We start from the raw sequence: 16,849 nt of genomic DNA, 5'->3' as shown, positions 1-16,849 counted from the left end.
GGCTGGGACAAAACTGCCCGGTCCGGTTGTGGGTGGGTGTGAAGTCTCCAGTGCGGGGCCCGACGGGCCGGGGGCCCTGAACTGAACCCCCCGTTGGGGCGGGAACCGGGGGAGGTAATCCCCCCGCCGCGGTTTCCCCGGACCAGTCATGCGGGGCCGGATTAGCCCCGCTGGCCCGTCACGGCCCGGGGCCGCCGCTCACCAGTTTAATTCAAGGACGGACAAAGCCCGGGACGGCGGCGGGGGTGGGGGGCTCGCACCGGCACCCACCCGCACCCCTTCCCCCGGCCCGGGAGGAGCCCAGGGCCGAGCCGGGGTCTGCTCCAGCACGGCGCTCCCGCCTCCCCCGCCCCGGTTCCCGGCCGGGCCGGGCCGTGTCCACGCCCTCGGGCCTCCGCCCCGTCGGGGCTCCCGGGGCTGAGGTCAGCGGCCGCGGGGAGGCCCCGGGGCGCGGCTGGGAGGGCCCTGCCCGGGGCTGTGCCACCAGCGGCGGGGCGCAACCACGGCCCTCGCCTCCCCCGCTCCATCCCGGGACCCTCCGGCCTTCGCACTCCTTGCCCGCTGCCCCGAGCCCCCGTTCCCCCCATTCTCTCTGCTGCAGCCCACGGCGGCCCGGCGGCCCGGTGTCGGGATCCCCCCAGTCCTGGGGTGCCGCTGGAACAGCTCCCGCAGCCGTCGGGGCAGCCGGTGCCGCCCGGCGCCCCCGGGGTGGCCACCGGTACCTGCCTGGGAGCGGGGCGCATCCGTCCTGTCCCGTGGCGCAGGGACGGACAAGCGGACAACGGGGACAGACGGACGTGGGAAGCACCCTCGGGTTCCCCGTCCCCGGTCCCAGCTCCTGCCCTGCCTGCGCGCACCGGGGCAGCCTCCGTACCGACGATATCGGCACGGTGCGGGGGTGCTCAGGCTGTCCCCCCGTGACGATGTGGGGGTCCCGGTTCCCCGTGAAGCACGGAGACCCCTCCCCGGTGGGGACTCTGCCGCCCCGGTGCTGACGGCGGGGGCGGAAGACCCGGGACGCCGCTCTCCCCGTATTCCCATCCCGCCCGCCCCGCCGGTGCAGCTCCCCTTCGGGCGCGGCTCTGCCGCCCCGGTGCGGGTCCCGGTGCCCCCGGGAACGGGCTGGTGGCAGTGGGGGGGGGGACACCCGCACACGGGGACACCCCCGCACTGCTGCGGCCGTTGCCATGGTAACGCCTCGTCTCGCGATCGCACCCCCCGTTCCACCCCCCCCGTCCGCCGCTCCCCGCGCGCGCCCCCGGTCCCGGGCGGGGGGGGGGGGGGGTGCGGGAAGCGGTGCGGGGCGGCGGGGTGGGGGTGGGGGTTGGGGGGGGCACCGGGCGCTCTCGCGAGATCGGCGCGATCGGGGCCTCCGCTTCCGGCGGCGGGAGCGGTGCAGAGTCAGCGGCGGCGGGGGCGGAACCGACACCGGCACCAGGTGCGGGGGGCCCGCGCCGCTCGGGGATGCGGGGCGCGGGCATCGCCGGGGGGTGTGCGGGGGTACGCGGGGGGGTCGGCACCGCACCGGGGCGGGCGAGGGTGGGGGGAGTGCAGCGCGTTCCGGGGTGCCCGGTGCGGCGGGGGCGCGGAGCCCCGGCGGGCAGGGGTCGTACCGGGGGCGGGGGGGAGATGCGGCGCGGTGCGGTGCGGTGCGGCGGGCGGGGGCGGGGGGTAATGCGCAAGGGGGGGGCGGCGCAGTGCGGGGCGGAGAGGCGGTGGTTTGGGGGCGCGCTGCGATGGGGGGGTGGTAAAGGGGGGAGCGGCGAATTCGGGGGTCCCGGGGGCGCGGGGGCTGCGCACGCCCGGGGGGAAGGGGCGCGCTGCGGCGGCGGGGGGCGATGGGGGCCTCCCCCTCCGGCGAGGCTGCGGTGATGGGGGCATGGTGCGGAGGCTGGGGGTGCAGAGGAGGGGTCGGGTCCTGGGGGGGCTCTGCTCCTCTCGAGGAAGGCGACAGCCCTGCCTCAGTTTCCCCCAGTGCAGCGCCCTGGGCTGTCCTTTCGCAGGGTGCAGCGGGGGGCGGCTTAGCATCCCCATCTTTGCAGCCCCCCCATACCGAGCTGCACACAGAGACACCCCCGTGCAGTGTGCGGCCCCCTCCCCAGCCCCTTGCCTGGGGTCCCCCAAGCCCCGCATCTCCCCAAGACGTGAGGATCCCCGATTCCTGCAGCCCCCCGCTAGCACGGGGGACCCCTCAGCTCCACCCCTGCAGATTCCAGGGCCTCCCCCAGCCTGCCCCATGCCCCCGCAGGATCCGGCCTCGGAGCCAGCGCCGCTGTCACCATGGGCAACATCTTCGGGAACCTGCTGAAGAGCCTGATTGGGAAGAAGGAGATGAGGATCCTGATGGTGGGGCTGGACGCTGCTGGGAAGACCACCATCCTCTACAAGCTCAAACTGGGGGAGATCGTCACCACCATCCCCACCATCGGTGGGTGAGGTTGGGGGGGCACCGAGCAGAGACCGCTCCCCATCTGGGTTCCATCGAAGGGGCTGGCGGCTCCCCCGTGCCTCAGTTTCCCTCCACTGTCTCTCCCCGCAGGGTTCAACGTGGAGACAGTGGAGTACAAGAACATCAGCTTCACCGTGTGGGATGTGGGTGGGCAGGACAAGATCCGGCCCCTCTGGAGGCATTACTTCCAAAACACCCAGGGTAGGTGTCTCAGGGGACAGCGTGGGGGGCCCTCGGGGAGCAGGGTGGCCACAGGAACCCCGTCAGTGCCCGCTCCCCTCGCCAGGGCTGATCTTCGTGGTGGACAGCAACGACCGGGAGCGGGTGAACGAGGCGCGGGAGGAGCTGATGCGGATGCTGGCGGAGGATGAGCTGAGGGACGCCGTCCTCCTCGTCTTCGCCAACAAACAGGTGGGGCTGGGGGTGGGGAGAGCCCTGTGGTGGGACCGAGACATCCCCAGGGTGTCAGGGCAGCTCTCTGGTGTAGGACTTCTGTGGCATCAAGGCTGCTGTCAGAGGCTGTGTGACAAAGCCACGGCCATCCGTCCATCCCTGTGGCACCAGGGGTGGTGGTTGCCTCTGGAGCCATCCCCGTGGCACCAGGGCTGGTCTTTAACACGGCTCTGGCTATTATCCCTGTGGTGTCAGGGCTGGTGTCTCACATCCCCATGGGAGAGTCCCATTCCTTCCTGTAGCATCAGGGCTGATGATGTCCCCTGTGGCAGAGTTGTGCCCACCCCCGTGGCATCAGGGCTGCTGCCAGCTCCCGTGGAGGGGTCGTATCCATTGCTGCAGCATGGAGCCCCTGCGTGACCTCCCTTGTCTGCTCCAGGACCTGCCCAACGCCATGAACGCAGCGGAGATCACGGACAAGCTGGGGCTGCACTCCCTGCGCCACCGTAACTGGTACATCCAGGCCACCTGTGCCACCAGCGGGGATGGGCTCTACGAGGGCCTCGACTGGCTTGCCAACCAGCTCAAGAACAAGAAGTGAGGGGAGGTCCCCCTGTGCCCCCTCGGCTCCCCCTGGGCTGTGCCAGGGCCCCCCCCGGCCGCCCCCTCCCTGCCCCGGTTGGGTTTTGCTTTCTTCTGGCACCGGTTGCTGTGGGGTTTTTCGCCTTTTTTGGGGTCCCCCTGGTTCCCCTCGGATCTCGTGTGTGCGTGCGTGGAATTAGAGCTCTATATAACGCCCAGGGGGGCAGGAGCAGAGCCCCGGGAGGGTGGGACAGGGGCTGGGGTGGCCACCTCAGCACTGCCCTGCCTGGGGGGGGCCAGGGACACCCTGTCCCCATGCATGACCCTGCACCCCTCGCCTTCCTCTGGACCAAATGTGGGGGCAGCAGGGCCATGGGGGGGGATTTGGGACTACACACCTCCCCTTCCCTCCCAGCACCCCCTCCCGGCCCCACGTGCCCCCCTCGGGCATCCCACACGTCCCCCCCATGTCACTTTGAGGCAGGTCTCCTTCCCGCAGCGCGACCCCCGCAGAGGTGGGGGGCACACGGGGCTGCCAGGACCTCTGCGGTCCCCCTGGCCATGCCCTCCTCCTCGCCCTGGCCGCCTGCCCCCCTCCTGCCCCCATGCCAGCATAGTGATTGTATGTCCCTGCCCCTCACGGACGGACAGTGTCCCCCCCCAACCCCGTACTGTGCCCCCCCATCCCCAGCACCGTATTTATACCCCCGGTCTGTGCTTGGTGTGACGTGTCGCCGCGGCTCTGCCCTGTCCAGGGACGTGTGTTCTCAGCCCCCCCCCCCCAGCCCCCAGCGCCTGAGACGGTGGGTGACCTCCCCTGACCCCCCCCTTGGATATTAAACATGTTTTATGTAGCTCTGCCCCTCGTCTCTTCTTCCGCAGCCCCCCCAGCGTGGGGGTCCCGCGGAGGGGACGGTGATGGACAGCCCTGGGCTGGCTTTAATTAGAAAGGGCTTAACGGGGCGGGGGGTGTGAGGTGGGGCTGGCAGGGGGCGAGGGGGCTCCCCCCCCTTCCCAGGCTCATCTTTAGGGGAATATTGGATGAAATGGTAAATCCCATTAGTGCTAATCCCAGCTGGGGCGTGGGGACGGTGCCAGTGCTGGGATGGGCGCGAGTGGGACTTGGCCCCCCCCCCCCACCACCACCCCTACCCCATGTCATCCCCCTGCGTGGGTTAAGGGGACCTGAGTGGCATTTGGGGCCAGCACTGCCATCCCATCCCCGTGTCCCCTCTGGACTGGTGGCTGGGGGGGGGGGCTGTTGGACGTGTCTGTGACACCAGGGAGCTGCAGAACCAGCACCAGGGCCCAGAATGGGGGTGACCAGGGCCCAGCACTCCAAAGTGGGGTGACCAGAGCCAGCACCAGGGCTCAGAATGAGGTCACCAGGGCACCCCAGTGGGTTGGGGGACATGGAGATGACAGTGGGGAGCCCCAGTGCAGGTGACCAGGGCACCCCAGTGGGTTGGGGGCCATGGATATCATACTGGGGAGCTGAAGTGGGGATGACCAGGCCTCTGGGAGCTCCCTCGGGGGGCTCAGTGTGGATGACCGGCGCTCCCCGGTGGGTGGGAGCAGCGGAGCCGGCACCGACGCGTTCCCACCGGCTGGACCGACGGCTTTGTGTGGCGAGGGCTGACCCGGCGGCCCTAATCCCATTAGCGCCCCGGGCCCAGCCGCCAGCCCGGCTTCCCCACCTCTCGGCAACCGAGGCTGGTATGTGGGTGCGCCGGTGGGGCCGGCGTGCCGATGCCGTCGTCCGGGAGCTGCAGCCGGCGTCACGGTCCTCCCCGTCCTGGAGCTGCACCGGGGCCGGTGACACCAAGGAGCCCATCCCGGTGGACACGGGGCCGGAGATCCCGGCTGCCCACCGGACCGGGGGGAATTCCCTGTGCTCCCAGCTCTGCCCTGGGGGTTCCGTGTCTCCAGACACACGGACGGGGCTTCTGGGGCACGCCCCGTCCCACCGGGCTCCAGCCGACCCGCGGGCCCCCAGCCCGGGCTCGGGGCTCGGTTTCCCTTGTCTTGCACAGCCGGGGCTGGAAGAGCTGCAGAAGTGCCAGGAGAAGGAATGACCTGCCACCCGTGCGGTGCTGCAGAAGGGTTCTGGACCCGGGGAAGGGTCCCGGGCCCCGGTGGGTGCCGGTTTCCCCGGGCTGTGCTGCCGCCTGCTGGCACCGGCGGGACACCGGGGGCTGCACCCAACCGGTGCCTGAGCCGGGACCCCCGCCCGGACCCTCCGCTTTGACCCCCCGCTCTGACCCTCACCCGGAGCCCCCGCTCGGTGTTGGTCGGAGCTGCCGGGACGGTCCCCGGGCAGGGGCGAGCCCCGGTGCCCGCCGGGGTCCCCACGGAGCGCAGGCGCCCGCGTGGCACCGGGCACCGAGGCAGCGGCCGGTCTGAGCATCCTCCTGTGCCCCGACTCCGCTGGGGCCCGTCCCGGGGCCGGTCTCGGTGTGGGGCGGTCCCGGGGCGGGGCCCGAGGCTGGGGGGCGGTCCCGGTCCCGGTGCCCGTTCCTCCGCCGCCAGCCCGGCCATGCCGTTCCCCGCCGCGCTGCTGCTGTTCTTGGCGCTGCTGCCGCCGCCGCCGCCGCTCTGCCGCGCTGCCGAGAGCGAAACCGAAACCGGCGCCCGGGAGCTACGGCTGGAAACGATCGTGAGCCGGGGGGGGGACGGGGCAACCGGGGCTGCGCGGGAGGCACCGGGGACCCACGCGGCCCCCTTGGCCAGGCAGCTGAGACCGGGGCGGCACCGGCAGGGAACGGCGGCACCGGCGGGACACGGGGCACCGGCGGGATGGAGCACCGGGGAGCTCGGCCTGGGCACGGGGCGGCGGAGGAGGCACCGGGAGGCCCGGGCTGTGGCGGGGGGGAGCCACGGGGCACCGGGAGGAGCGGGCTGCGATGGGAGGGCAGCGGGAGGACCGGGCTGTGGCGGAGGAAGGCGGCGCAGCGAGGACGGGGCGGCCGGGCGGGAATTCGGCGCTCGGAGCGCTCGGGGGGCCCCGGTGGGCGCGGGGGCTGCGCGGACCCCGAGGCGAGGGGGCCCCGTCCCGGCTCCCCGTGACCTCCCCGTTGCAGGTGCCGCCCCCCGAGGGCTGCACGGAGCTGTCGGCGCCGGGGGACACGGTGCACATCCACTACACGGTGCGGGCGGGCGGCGGGAGGAACACGTCAGCACTGCGCTCCGGCGGGCGGGGCGGGGGGCACCGGCACCGGCACCGCCGGGGGGGGCCTCGGCCGGCACCGGGCCGGTACCGGGGGTTGTAGCAGGGTGGGCAGCGCGGGCGGTACCGGGCTGGGCAGTGGGATGGTACCGTGGTGGAACCGGAGTGAGCGTGGGGGTGGACAAGGGGATGGTGCCATGGTGCCACTGAGACTGGCATGGGGACAGCCCCAGGATGGGCGCTGGGTGGCACCTGGAGTGGCACAGGGAGACACTGGGGCTGCCATGGGATAACCCCAGTGTGGGCATGGCTGGCACTGGGATTGGCCAGAGGATTACTTTGGGATGATCCCGGCACTGGGAGCGGGGAGGATGCCCCGGAGTGACACGGAGTGTACCGGGACTGGGATCAGCACAGGGATGGCACAGGAGGGGGCACAGGAACTGGGACCACCACAGGGATGGCACAGGAGGGGGCACAGGAACTGGGATCAGCACAGGGATGGCACAGGAGGGGACCACAGGGACTGGGATCAGCACAGGGATGGCACAGGAGGGGGCACAGGGATGGCACAGGGGGACCACAGGGACTGGGATCAGCACAGGGATGGCACAGGGGGACCACAGGGATGGCACAGGAGGGGCACAGGGACTGGGATCAGCACAGGGATGGCACAAGGGAGCTGCAGGGACTGGGATCAGCACCAGAGCAGCACTGGGAACGTGCTGGCAGCCACACAGAGAAAGTGCCAGGGCTGTGTCCCCAGGGGTGACCATGGCAGTGACTGAGACCGTGTCCCCCGCAGGGCACGCTGGAGGATGGCCGGATCATCGACTCCTCGCTGAGCCGGGACCCCCTCCAGGTGGAGCTGGGCAAGCACCAAGTCATTCCTGGTGGGTGAGGGGCTCAGGGGAAGTGGGGTTTGGGGGTAACCCCGACTAGCCCCACTCACCCTCGCCCCACTCTGCTACAGGTCTGGAGCAGAGTCTGCTGGACATGTGTGTGGGGTAAGTGCAGATGGGGGACACGGGGGTCCCCCCCAGTGTCCCCACCAGAATTTGTGGCACCAACACTCTCCCTGTGGCAGGGAGAAGCGCCGAGCCATCATTCCCCCTCACTTAGGCTACGGCAAGCGGGGCTCCCCCCCCAGCATCCCAGGTGAGCACAGCCCTCGGGGTCCCCGTGGGGTCTCTGTGGGGTCCCCGCTCAGGCTGTGCCCCCCTTGCAGGTGACGCTGTGCTGCGCTTCGAGGTGGAGCTGGTGGGGTTGTCCCGGGCCAGTTACTGGCAGAAGGTGGTGAACGAGGTGGTGCCACTGCTGTGCCTGGGGCTGGTGCCAGCGCTGCTGGGGCTCATTGGGTTCCACCTCTACCGCAAGGCCAGCAGCCCCAAGCTCTCCAAGAAAAAGCAGAAGGAGGAGAAGAGGAACAAAGCCAAAAAGAAATAAAACCATCCCCTCGGCATCTGCGGCTGCTCCGTGGCTGCTCTTCCTGAGCCAGTGATGGGCACAGAGCAGGGGGAAGGGGCTGTGCACCCCTCAGCTCCCTGCCTGCTCCAGGGCCCTGATGGGTCGTGTCAGACCTGAGTGGGAGGTGACAGACGCAATGAATCCCAGAAATAAGACTCTGGAGCACATTTTCAGGCAGTTTTATCCAGGCAGTGGCAATCCCTGAGCCCCCAAACACCAGGGAGACTGCCTGGGAGCCTCAGCTGGAGCTGGTGGAGCCAGGAATGGGGTCCTGGTGGTTGACCCCACCCCAGAGGCTCTTGGGGTGCACCACGCCTTGTGTCCCCGAGCGTGGCTCGCCCACGATGTGGGGCTCATTTCTGGGGATGCAACTTTTGCTTGGTGGTGAGGAGGGGGTGGGGGTCTTTGGGCACCTTCTGGTTGATCGTAGCCCCCGCCAGGTACTGCTGGAGCAGCCTACGCAGCTCCTGGTTCCTGTCTGCCAGGGCTGCCCGTGCCCTCTCCAGCCCCTTCTCCTCCAGCTTCGCCTTGTTGAACCGCTGCCAGAACCTCTCCAGCCCCACGTAGTCCTGCAAGGCCTGGGGGGAGGCAGCGGGGAGATTTTGGGGTCTCCAGCTTGCCCAAGCACCAGCTGGGGGATGCCCAGGGCTGGATCACAGCCCTCGTGCCCTGAGCACGCCCTCACCTGTGCCAGGGGCTCGCTGGTGGTCTCCTCCAGCACCCTGCGGGCTTTTTGCTGCTCCTGCTCGGCCAGGGAGGAGGCGTAGAAGGGCAGCACCTTCTCCTCCTGCGTCTCCAGCTTGCGGCACATCTCAGCCAGGCGCAGGATGCGCTGGGCCTGGGGGGACGCCGGGAAGGGCGGCTGGGAAGGGACAGCAGGACACAGGGCACGGGGACATCCCCCTCAGCGCTGCCCAGCTCACCTTCTCCACCACCTGCCGCAGCACCTTGAGGGTGGCGCTGCACTGGCAGGTGAGAGTCACCAGGTGGGTGTGAGCCGTGGCCCCGGCCTGGCTGATCTGAGCCCGGAGCTTCTGGAGCTTCTGGAGGGCGAGTTCCCTCTCGTCCCGGATGCGCTGGGTTTGCTCCTCATTCTCCTGCAGCTGAGCCGCGATCTGGCCCCTGGTGGTTGTAAGCGTGTCCTGGTGGAACAGCAGGATGGCCATCAGGGAGAATTCCTTCTTGGAAAGAGTGGCCCAGCTTTGGAATGGGCTGTTCAGGGCAGGGATGGAGGAACCATCCATGGAAGTGCTCAAAAACCAGGTGGATGTGGTCCCTGGAGATGTGGTTTAGTGGTGGCCCCGGCAGCGCTGAGAACAATTGGACTTGATGGTCTTAGAGACTTTTCCAACCTCAATAATTCCATGATTCTACGGCTCAGGCACTGCTCCACAAACTCTTGGGGGCCCTTGCTTAGCCTGGCCTGTTGTCACCTCCTTGCCAGTGCTGGCTTGGACTTGATGGGTCTCAGAGGCTTTTCTGACCTCAACAATTCCATGGAAAATGAGTGGGGATGGCGAGTGACCCCCCCTCCCACAGCCACCCAGCACCCTGCCAAAACCTGGAGCTTCTGCAGCTTCTTCGCCTGTGCATCAATCTCGCAGGAAGTCTTCTCACACTTCCTCTTCAGCTCCTCAAACTCCACCTTCTTCTTCTCCGTGGCTTGGGCGTAGCTCCTCCGGGCTGTCTGGATCTGGTCCCACAGCCCTTCCAGCCTGGCCACCAGCTGCAGCCTGCTGTACTGCTGATCCTGCCAGCACTGGGGACACCCAGGTTACACCCCCAAACCTCCCCTGCCAGCCCTAGGAGCCCCTCGATGCTCCCTTGTGCCCCCCTTGCCTTGTTTTTGATGTCGTCCCGGGCGCTCTGGAAGTTCAGCAAGGCCTCGTGCTCGTTCCTGGCGTGATCCTGCTCCATGGCCAGCGCCATGTCCTGCAGGCAGCAGCTTTCCCAGTCTTGCTGCTCCAGCATGGCTTTTCTGTGGGCACACACGGCAGGGCAAAGGGGTTTCCTCCCTGACAGAGACGCTGCGGGCATCCCTGTGGCGCCAGGGGAGGCTCAGCTCCATCCCAGGAGCGCCCATGGGTGCCACTGCTGCCCCGTTCCCCTTCTCCCTCTGAAATTCCACACCTCTCAGCCTCGAACTCGGCCTTCAGGGCGCCCACCTGGGCACTGAACCCCTGCTCCAGGTAGCCCAGGCGGCAGCGCTGGAGCTGCAGCAGTTGGTCTGTGAGGTGCAGGTGGCTGCGCAGGGCTCGGTTCTGCTGCTCCTCTGCTTCCTTCAGCTCCGTGACCAGCGCCTGGGGAGTTTTTGGGGGGAGGGAGGGGGTCATGTGTGTTCCCCAGCAGCCCCCATGCCCTGCCAGCCCCCACAGCCACCTCAATGGCGCTGTCCTTGCAGTCCATGACCCGTGTGAAGGTCTGGCTGAGGATCTCGATGTCCTGGCGCAGCTCCTCGTCCTTGGTCTTGCGCTGGGCCGAGCGCCAGAGCGTGCAGACCTTGTGGAGACCCCACCTGCTGCTCTGCTCCTCCCGGGACAACTTCTCCTGTGGAGGGGCCGTGGGAGGTGGGAAAGGAGCAGGAGTGAGCTTGGGGCTGCCTCTGGTACCAGGGGGTGCAGCAGAACAGGGGCAGCCCCAGCCCTGGTGGGGATGATGGGGGCATTTGGTGGGGAAAAGCAGTTTGGGGGGCTCAGAGGGGTGGAGTTTGGAGCAGGGTCCCGGACCTGCAGGAAGCGAGTGAGCAGTTCCCGCTTGGCTTTGGCCGCCTCCTCCTCAGCCAGCGCTTGTCTCTGCAGGAGCAGCAGCTCGTCCTCGGCCGCCCTGGGGGCAGCGGGACGGAGCCCCGCCATGGCTGGAGAAGGGGACACGGCAGGAGGGGTCGGGGGATGCCCGGGGTCTGCCTGGTGGTCCCTCCAGAGCCCCCCCCCCACCACCAAGGCCTGACCCCCTCCCCTCCAGCCCCCCGCACTATGGGGTACCCCACACCCCATAACCTTCTGCCCACCCCCGTCTCCCTCCCCAGGCTCCCTCCCTTTCCTGTCCCCTCCACTTAGAGTACCCTCAGACCCCCTCAAGCCCTGCTCATCCCCTCTCCCCTTCCAGCCCTGTTTCCACTTCCCTCCCCAGGCCTCCCCCAAGGCCCATTCCCCGCTGCCCATCTCCAGAGCCCTCCCAGCTCACCCCCTCCCTCCCACGCTCTCCCAGCGCCCACTGCCCTTTGCCCAGCCCCACCTCCGCCTCTGGGGTCTCGCTCCCCGCTCTGGGCTCCCGGTCCCGGTCTCGGTCCCGGTGCCGCTCGCGTCCCTCCGGTCTCCCGGCAACGGCGGCGGGCGGAGCCTCGCGGCACTTCCGCCCCGCCCCGCACCGGCGCCCCCTGCCGGCCAAGAGCGCGCCCGCACCCCCTGCGGGGCGTGTCCCGCGAGCTCTGCCTCGCCGCTATTGGCCGGCGCTCCGGGATTCCCCGCGCTGATTGGCGAGCGGGCGCCGCCGTGGGCGGGCCCTGCAGCCGGCGGGGTATATAAGGGCGCTGCGGCGGCGGGGCGCAGGGCGGTGGGTGGGTGCGAGTGGGGGGGTTCACGCGCGCCGCCGCCGCCGCCGCCATGCGGGAGCGGAGGCCGGCGCCGGCCGCTCCGGCCCGGTGCAAGCTGGTGCTGGTGGGTGACGTGCAGTGCGGCAAGACGGCCATGCTGCAGGTGCTGGCCAAGGATTGTTACCCCGAGGTGAGCCCACAGCGGCACCGGGAACCGTGCAGCGGGCACCGGCAAGCGGGAACCGGGCGCTGACGCTCTCGGTGCCCCGTTGCAGACGTACGTGCCCACCGTGTTTGAGAACTACACGGCGTGCCTGGCCAGCGAGGAGCAGCGGGTGGAACTGAGCCTCTGGGACACCTCCGGTACCGGGGACAGACGCGCGCGGTGCACGTTTGAGGGGCTACCGGAGAAGTGGGGCGGGGGCTGCCCGACCCTGGCTCGGTTGTTTGCTGGGGAAGGTGGTTTGGGGTTTTTGGGGGGGGGGGTCACGGTCGGGATGCTGCAGTGAGCGGGGGGTCGCTGCGGTGGGGTGCTCTGGTGTCCCGAGGGTGTTTCGGGTGTCTCGGGGCCCTGCAGCGCGGCGGGGAGGGGCGCCGGTGGCCGTGGCGAGGTCTCGGGGGTGTTTTGGGGGTGTTTTGTGGTCCCTGGGGTGGGTTCAGGTCCGGGGTCATATCCGTGGCTGTGGGGAGCGCAGCTTCTCCCCAGGGACCGACCCCACGGTGATCCAGACACCCTGGGGGGGTCACAGGAGGCTGAGCCCCCCATGGTGTGAATTGAGCGGATTATGGGGTATCCCGGTGTTGCCCTTCCCGGGGCACCCCGAAGAGTTTCGGGGGGGGTCGGGGTAGCCCTGCCCGGTGCTGCAGTGTCCCCCCCGGTAGGGGGGGGTCCCCGCCGGTCCCCGGTTGCCATGGCGATGCGCTGGCGCAGCCTCTTTGCTATTCTGTGCACGGAGCGTCTGGGCTGCGAAACCCCTCCGAGGCTTTTGGGGGGCCGGGGGGGGACGGACGGGAGGGACATCCCGGAGCCCCCCACCCCCCTGACCCCTTCCCGCACCCTCCTTTCCCCCGCGCCGCGACCCCCGCGGTCCCCGGTGCGGTGCTGGTGGCTCCGTGTCCCCGAGGACCCCGAGGGGGTGGCAGCGTGTCCCACCCCCTCCTCCGGCTTCTCCCCCCCAACCCCGACACCCCTGGGTGCTGCCGGGGCTCCCCAAAACGGGGGGCGGGGGGGATGTTACATAAACACCGCGGGCTCCATTTCCCGCTGCCTCGCCAAGGCGCGATGCAGCTGATGGGCTGCGGGGACGGAGGTGGCGTTTTGGGGGGGTTCCAGAGCTGTGCCCCTCTCCCCGGCCCCAGGGGGGCTGTGTCCCTTTTGGGGGGCTCTGGAGCTGTGTCCCTACGTCCCTCTTGCTGTGTTTCTTTTGGGGGTCTCTGCCTTTTGGGGGGCTCTAGAGCTGTGTGTCCGTCTGTGCCTTTTGGGGGGCTGTGTCTGTTTTGGGGGGCTCTAGAGCTGTGTGTCCCTCTGTCCCTTTTGGGGGGCTGTGTCCTTTTTGGGGGGCTCTGGAGCTGTGTGTCCCTATGTCCTTCTTGGGGTTCTCTAGAGCTGTGAGCCACCACCCTGAACAGGAGGGGAGCTGTGTTTGTTTTGGGGGTGTCTGTGCCTTTTGGGGGGCTCTAGAGCTGTGTGTCCCTCTGTCCTTTTTGGGGCGCTGTGTTTGTTTTTTGGGGCTCTAAAGCTGTGTGTCCCTCTGTCCCTTTTGGGGTGCTGTGTTTGTTTTGGGGGGCTCTGTGCCTTTTGGGGGGCTCTAGAGCTCGGTGCACCCACTTCAGGCATGAATAGGATTTGTCTTTTTTAAGGGAGTCTAGACCGGTGTCCCCCCTGTCCCTTTTGAGATTCTGTGTCTGTTTTGGGGGGCTCTAGAGTTGTGCTCCCCTGTCCCTTTTGGGGTTCTCCCAAACTGTGAACCCTCATGCTGGGCAGGAGTGAGGCTGTGTCTATTTTGGGGGGCTCTGTCTTTTTTTGGGGAGGGGCTCCAAGGCGGTGCACGCCACCTCAGGCAGGAGGTGGCTTCGTGTCTCTTGAGGGGCTGTGTCCCTTTTGGGGGCTCTGGAGCTGTGTGTCCCTCTGTCCCTTTTGGGGGTCTCTGTCCCTTTTGGGGAACTGTCCCTTTTGGGGGTCTCTAGAGCCGTGCCCTCACCCCGGGCAGGACCGGGGTCTCTGTCCCTTTTGGGGGTCTCTAGAGCTGTGTGTCCCTCTGTCCCTTTTGGGGGGCTGTGTCCCATTTGAGGGGCCGTGTCCCTTAGCCAGACCCCCTTTCCCATGTCCCTGGGGTGGGGGGGCTGAGCTGTGACCCCCCCAATTTTCCCCCAGGCTCTCCCTACTATGACAACGTGAGGCCCCTGTGCTACAGCGACTCGGACGCCGTCCTGCTCTGCTTCGACGTCAGCCGCCCCGAGACCCTCGACAGTGCGGCCAAGAAGGTGGGGAGGGGGCTCAGGCCCCGGGACAGTGTCCCCGTGGGGTTTGGGGGGCTCAGAGATGTGGGGACACCACCCTGAGGTGTCCCCGTGGGGTTTGGGGGGCTCAGAGATGTGAGGACACCAATGCAGGGGGATCTCTGTGGGGTTTTGGGTGCTCAGAGATGTGGGGACACCACCCCGAGGTGTCCCCGTGGGGTTTGGGGGGCTCCGAGATGGGAGGACACCAATGCAGGGGGATCTCTGTGGGGTTTGGGGGTTCAGGGCTGTCAGGACACTGTCCTGGGGGGTGCCTCTGTGGGGAGAGGTTTTTGGGGTTGCCCTGAGAGCAGCTGTGTGCCTCGACCCCTCAGTGGAAGACGGAAATTTTGGATTATTGCCCCAACACGCGGGTGCTGCTCATCGGCTGCAAGACGGACCTGAGGACGGACCTGAGCACGCTGCTGGAGCTCTCGCACCAGAAACAGGCGCCCGTCTCCTACGAGCAGGTTTGGGGTGTCCTGCTGGGTTTTGGGGGGTCCCAGTGTTCGTGGGGCTCAGTTTGGGGTGTCTCGGTGTTTGTGGGATGGGTTTGGGGTGTTTGTGGGGCTCAGTTTGGGGCTGTCCCGGTGGGTTTTGGGGCTGTCCCTCTGTCTGTGGGGTGGGTTTGGGGCTGTCCCAGTGGGTTTGGGGCTCAGTTTGGGGCTGTCCGGGTGGGTTTTGGGGCTGTCCCGAGTCTGTGGGGTGGGTCTGGGGCTGTCCTGGTGTGTTTTTTGGGCTGTCCTGGTGTGTTTTTGGGCTGTCCCACTGTTTTGGGGTTCACTTTGCCCCATCCCCTGCCTGCCGGGGGTGGTTCCCCACAGGGCTGCGTGGTGTGGGGTGGGTTTGGGGGCTGTCCCACTGTTTTGGGGCTCAGTTTTGGGCTGTCCTGGTGGGTTTTTTGGGCTGTCCCTGTGGGTTTTTTGGGCTGTCCTGCTGTTTTGGGGCTCACTTTGGGGCTGTCCCCATGGGTTTGGGGCTGTCCCGCTGTTTTGGGGCTCACTTTGCCCCATCCCCTGCCTGCCGGGGGTGGTTCCCCGCAGGGCTGCATGGTGTGGGGTGGGTTTGGGGGCTGTCCCACGGTTTTGGGGCTCAATTTTGGGCCGTCCTGGTGGGTTTTTTGGGCCGTCCCGGTGGGTTTTTTGGGCTGTCCTGCTGTCTTGGGGCTCACTTTGGGGCTGTCCCCATGGGTTTGGGTTTATCCTGCTGTTTTGGGGCTCACTTTGCCCCGTCCCCTGCCCGCAGGGCTGCGCGGCCGCCCGGCAGCTGGGTGCCGAGGGGTACCTGGAGTGCTCGGCCTTCACGTCGGAGAAGAGCGTGCACAGCATCTTCCGCAGCGCCTCGGGGCTCTGCCTGAGCCGAGCCCCCCGCCCGCCGCCCCGCAGCCCCCCCCGCAGCCTCTCCAAGCGCCTCCTGCACCTCCCCAGCCGCTCCGAGCTCATCTCCTCCGCCTTCAAGAAGGAAAAAGCAAAAAGCTGCTCCGTCATGTGAAGGGGGGAAAGGAATGACCCCGCTAAATACACACCACGATCACCTTTGGGACCCCCCGCTCCGCTCCCGAAGCCCCCCGAATGGGGTGGGGGGGCTGGATGGGGTTCTGGAGTCTGGAGCTCCCCCCCCCCACTCAAAAGGAGGGTTTGGGGGTGCTGCTATTGTCCCGCCAGCCCCACAGCCTTGGGGGCTGCCCCTGTGGGGAGGGGGTCTGGGGGGTGTCTTCACCCCGGTCTCCAACCCTGAGGGGGTCCCTGGGGGGTTTGGGGTGCCCAGACCCTCGGGGACATCAATCCTGAGGGGTTCCTGGGGGATTTGGGGCACACAGGACCCCAGAGACCTCAACCCATAGGGGTTTGGGGTACTCAGACCCTTGGGGACATTAACCCTGAGGGGTCCCTGGGGGATTTGGGGTGCCCAGACCCTTGGGGACATCAACCCCGAGGGGTCCTTGTGGGGTTTGGGGTGCCGAGACCCTCAGAGACATCAACCCATAGGGGTCCCTGGGGGGTTTGGGGTGCCCAGACCCTCAGGAACATCAAACCTGAGGGGGCCCTGGGGGGTTTGGGGTGCCCAGGACCCCAGGCACATCAACCCTGAGGGGTCCCTTGAGGGTTTGGGGTGCCCAGACCCTCGGGGACATCAACCCTGAGGGGTCCCTGGGGAATTTGGGGCACACAGGATCCCAGAGACATCAACCCATAGGGGTTTGGGGTATCCAGACCCTTGGGGACATCAACCCTGAGGGGTCCCTGGGGGTTTTGGGGCACACAGGACTCCAGAGACATCAACCCATAGGGTGCCCAGACCCCTGGGGACATCAACCAGGGGGGTCCCTGGAAGGTTTGGAGTGCCCAGACCCTTGGGGACATCAACCCTGAGGGGTCCCTGGGGGTTTTGGGGCACACAGGACCCCAGACACATCAACCAGGGGGATCCCTGGAGGGTTTGGGGTTTCCAGACCCTCAGGGACATCCACCTGGGATGGTCACTGCGGGGTTTGGGGGACGCAGGGACCCTGTCCTGGGTATGCCTGTGGGGTTTGGGGTGCACATCATGGGACTCATCCATGGACTCATCCTGTTCTCTCCCCCTTTCCCCCACCCCTCATCTGCTGCTTGGCCCTGGGGGACCCTGTGGGTTGGGGAGGGGGGTGGGGGGCTGTTTTATGGACTGTCTTTGGGGGGGGGGGGGTGTCTCTGTTCCATGTCAGTGTTATTAAAAAGCTTATTTATTATCAGAAATATAACACCTACCTATGTGCAGCCCT

At 67.9% G+C, this 16,849-nt stretch overlaps 4 protein-coding genes across 6 annotated transcripts; 3 read left to right on the top strand and 1 right to left on the bottom strand.

Annotated features, from left to right (window-relative positions):
- Nucleotides 1–1,055: 1,055 nt before the first annotated feature.
- On the top strand, nt 1,056–4,278 carry ARF3 (ARF GTPase 3). Of its 3 annotated transcripts, none has more exons than XM_085563066.1 (5): nt 1,056–1,190; nt 2,249–2,428; nt 2,540–2,650; nt 2,736–2,860; nt 3,282–4,278. In XM_085563066.1, the coding sequence occupies exons 2-5, from the start codon at nt 2,281–2,283 to the stop codon at nt 3,441–3,443; spliced, it is 546 nt and encodes a 181-aa protein (XP_085419192.1). In that variant the 5' UTR covers nt 1,056–1,190; nt 2,249–2,280; the 3' UTR covers nt 3,444–4,278. The 3 variants fall into 3 exon arrangements, with proteins under 3 accessions (XP_085419192.1, XP_077644781.1, XP_085419193.1); XM_077788655.2 differs by lacking the exon at nt 1,056–1,190 and adding an exon at nt 1,375–1,438; XM_085563067.1 differs by lacking the exon at nt 1,056–1,190 and adding an exon at nt 1,375–1,500.
- Nucleotides 4,279–5,905: 1,627 nt separating this feature from the next.
- FKBP11 (FKBP prolyl isomerase 11) lies at nt 5,906–8,052 on the top strand. Its single transcript, XM_021548278.4, has 6 exons — nt 5,906–6,080; nt 6,505–6,570; nt 7,396–7,483; nt 7,564–7,597; nt 7,678–7,748; nt 7,819–8,052. The coding sequence occupies exons 1-6, from the start codon at nt 5,961–5,963 to the stop codon at nt 8,034–8,036; spliced, it is 597 nt and encodes a 198-aa protein (XP_021403953.3). The 5' UTR covers nt 5,906–5,960; the 3' UTR covers nt 8,037–8,052.
- Nucleotides 8,053–8,220: 168 nt separating this feature from the next.
- DRC2 (dynein regulatory complex subunit 2) lies at nt 8,221–11,423 on the bottom strand. The gene is made up of 9 exons (XM_021548279.3): nt 11,292–11,423; nt 10,784–10,911; nt 10,437–10,604; nt 10,188–10,357; nt 9,897–10,035; nt 9,619–9,816; nt 8,981–9,199; nt 8,743–8,895; nt 8,221–8,635 (listed from the first exon to the last, which is right to left on the bottom strand). Exons 2-9 carry the CDS (start codon nt 10,907–10,909, stop codon nt 8,411–8,413), a joined length of 1,398 nt encoding a protein of 465 aa, XP_021403954.3. The 5' UTR covers nt 10,910–10,911; nt 11,292–11,423; the 3' UTR covers nt 8,221–8,410.
- Nucleotides 11,424–11,603: 180 nt separating this feature from the next.
- Nucleotides 11,604–16,844, top strand: RND1 (Rho family GTPase 1). The gene is made up of 5 exons (XM_021548268.4): nt 11,604–11,779; nt 11,865–11,952; nt 13,964–14,073; nt 14,424–14,558; nt 15,334–16,844. The coding sequence occupies exons 1-5, from the start codon at nt 11,660–11,662 to the stop codon at nt 15,577–15,579; spliced, it is 699 nt and encodes a 232-aa protein (XP_021403943.1). The 5' UTR covers nt 11,604–11,659; the 3' UTR covers nt 15,580–16,844.
- Nucleotides 16,845–16,849: the final 5 nt, after the last annotated feature.

This window comes from Lonchura striata, chromosome 29, assembly GCF_050655825.1.
Source record: "Lonchura striata isolate lonStrDom1 chromosome 29, ASM5065582v1, whole genome shotgun sequence".
Classification (NCBI taxonomy): domain Eukaryota; kingdom Metazoa; phylum Chordata; class Aves; order Passeriformes; family Estrildidae; genus Lonchura; species Lonchura striata.
The sequence above is the reverse complement of the archived record's forward strand: the minus strand, read 5'-3'. Positions and strand labels throughout refer to the sequence as shown.

What these genes read in the sequence shown, in the direction of transcription:
- RND1 (XM_021548268.4), top strand. Translation starts at nt 11,660, where the DNA reads ATGCGGGAGCGGAGGCCGGCGCCGGCCGCTCCGGCCCGGTGCAAGCTG. An exon ending in GAGCCTCTGGGACACCTCCG is followed by an intron (nt 11,953 to 13,963) that starts GTACCGGGGACA and finishes ATTTTCCCCCAG; the next exon opens with GCTCTCCCTACTATGACAAC. An exon ending in TCGACAGTGCGGCCAAGAAG is followed by an intron (nt 14,074 to 14,423) that starts GTGGGGAGGGGG and finishes TCGACCCCTCAG; the next exon opens with TGGAAGACGGAAATTTTGGA.
- FKBP11 (XM_021548278.4), top strand. Translation starts at nt 5,961, where the DNA reads ATGCCGTTCCCCGCCGCGCTGCTGCTGTTCTTGGCGCTGCTGCCGCCG. An exon ending in CTGCTGGACATGTGTGTGGG is followed by an intron (nt 7,598 to 7,677) that starts GTAAGTGCAGAT and finishes TCCCTGTGGCAG; the next exon opens with GGAGAAGCGCCGAGCCATCA. An exon ending in CTCCCCCCCCAGCATCCCAG is followed by an intron (nt 7,749 to 7,818) that starts GTGAGCACAGCC and finishes CCCCCCTTGCAG; the next exon opens with GTGACGCTGTGCTGCGCTTC.
- ARF3 (XM_085563066.1), top strand. Translation starts at nt 2,281, where the DNA reads ATGGGCAACATCTTCGGGAACCTGCTGAAGAGCCTGATTGGGAAGAAG. An exon ending in CACCACCATCCCCACCATCG is followed by an intron (nt 2,429 to 2,539) that starts GTGGGTGAGGTT and finishes CTCTCCCCGCAG; the next exon opens with GGTTCAACGTGGAGACAGTG. An exon ending in TTACTTCCAAAACACCCAGG is followed by an intron (nt 2,651 to 2,735) that starts GTAGGTGTCTCA and finishes TCCCCTCGCCAG; the next exon opens with GGCTGATCTTCGTGGTGGAC.
- DRC2 (XM_021548279.3), bottom strand. Translation starts at nt 10,909, where the DNA reads ATGGCGGGGCTCCGTCCCGCTGCCCCCAGGGCGGCCGAGGACGAGCTG. An exon ending in GCCGAGTTCGAGGCTGAGAG is followed by an intron (nt 10,036 to 10,187) that starts GTGTGGAATTTC and finishes GTGTGCCCACAG; the next exon opens with AAAAGCCATGCTGGAGCAGC. An exon ending in AGAAGCTGCAGAAGCTCCAG is followed by an intron (nt 9,200 to 9,618) that starts GTTTTGGCAGGG and finishes CTGTTCCACCAG; the next exon opens with GACACGCTTACAACCACCAG.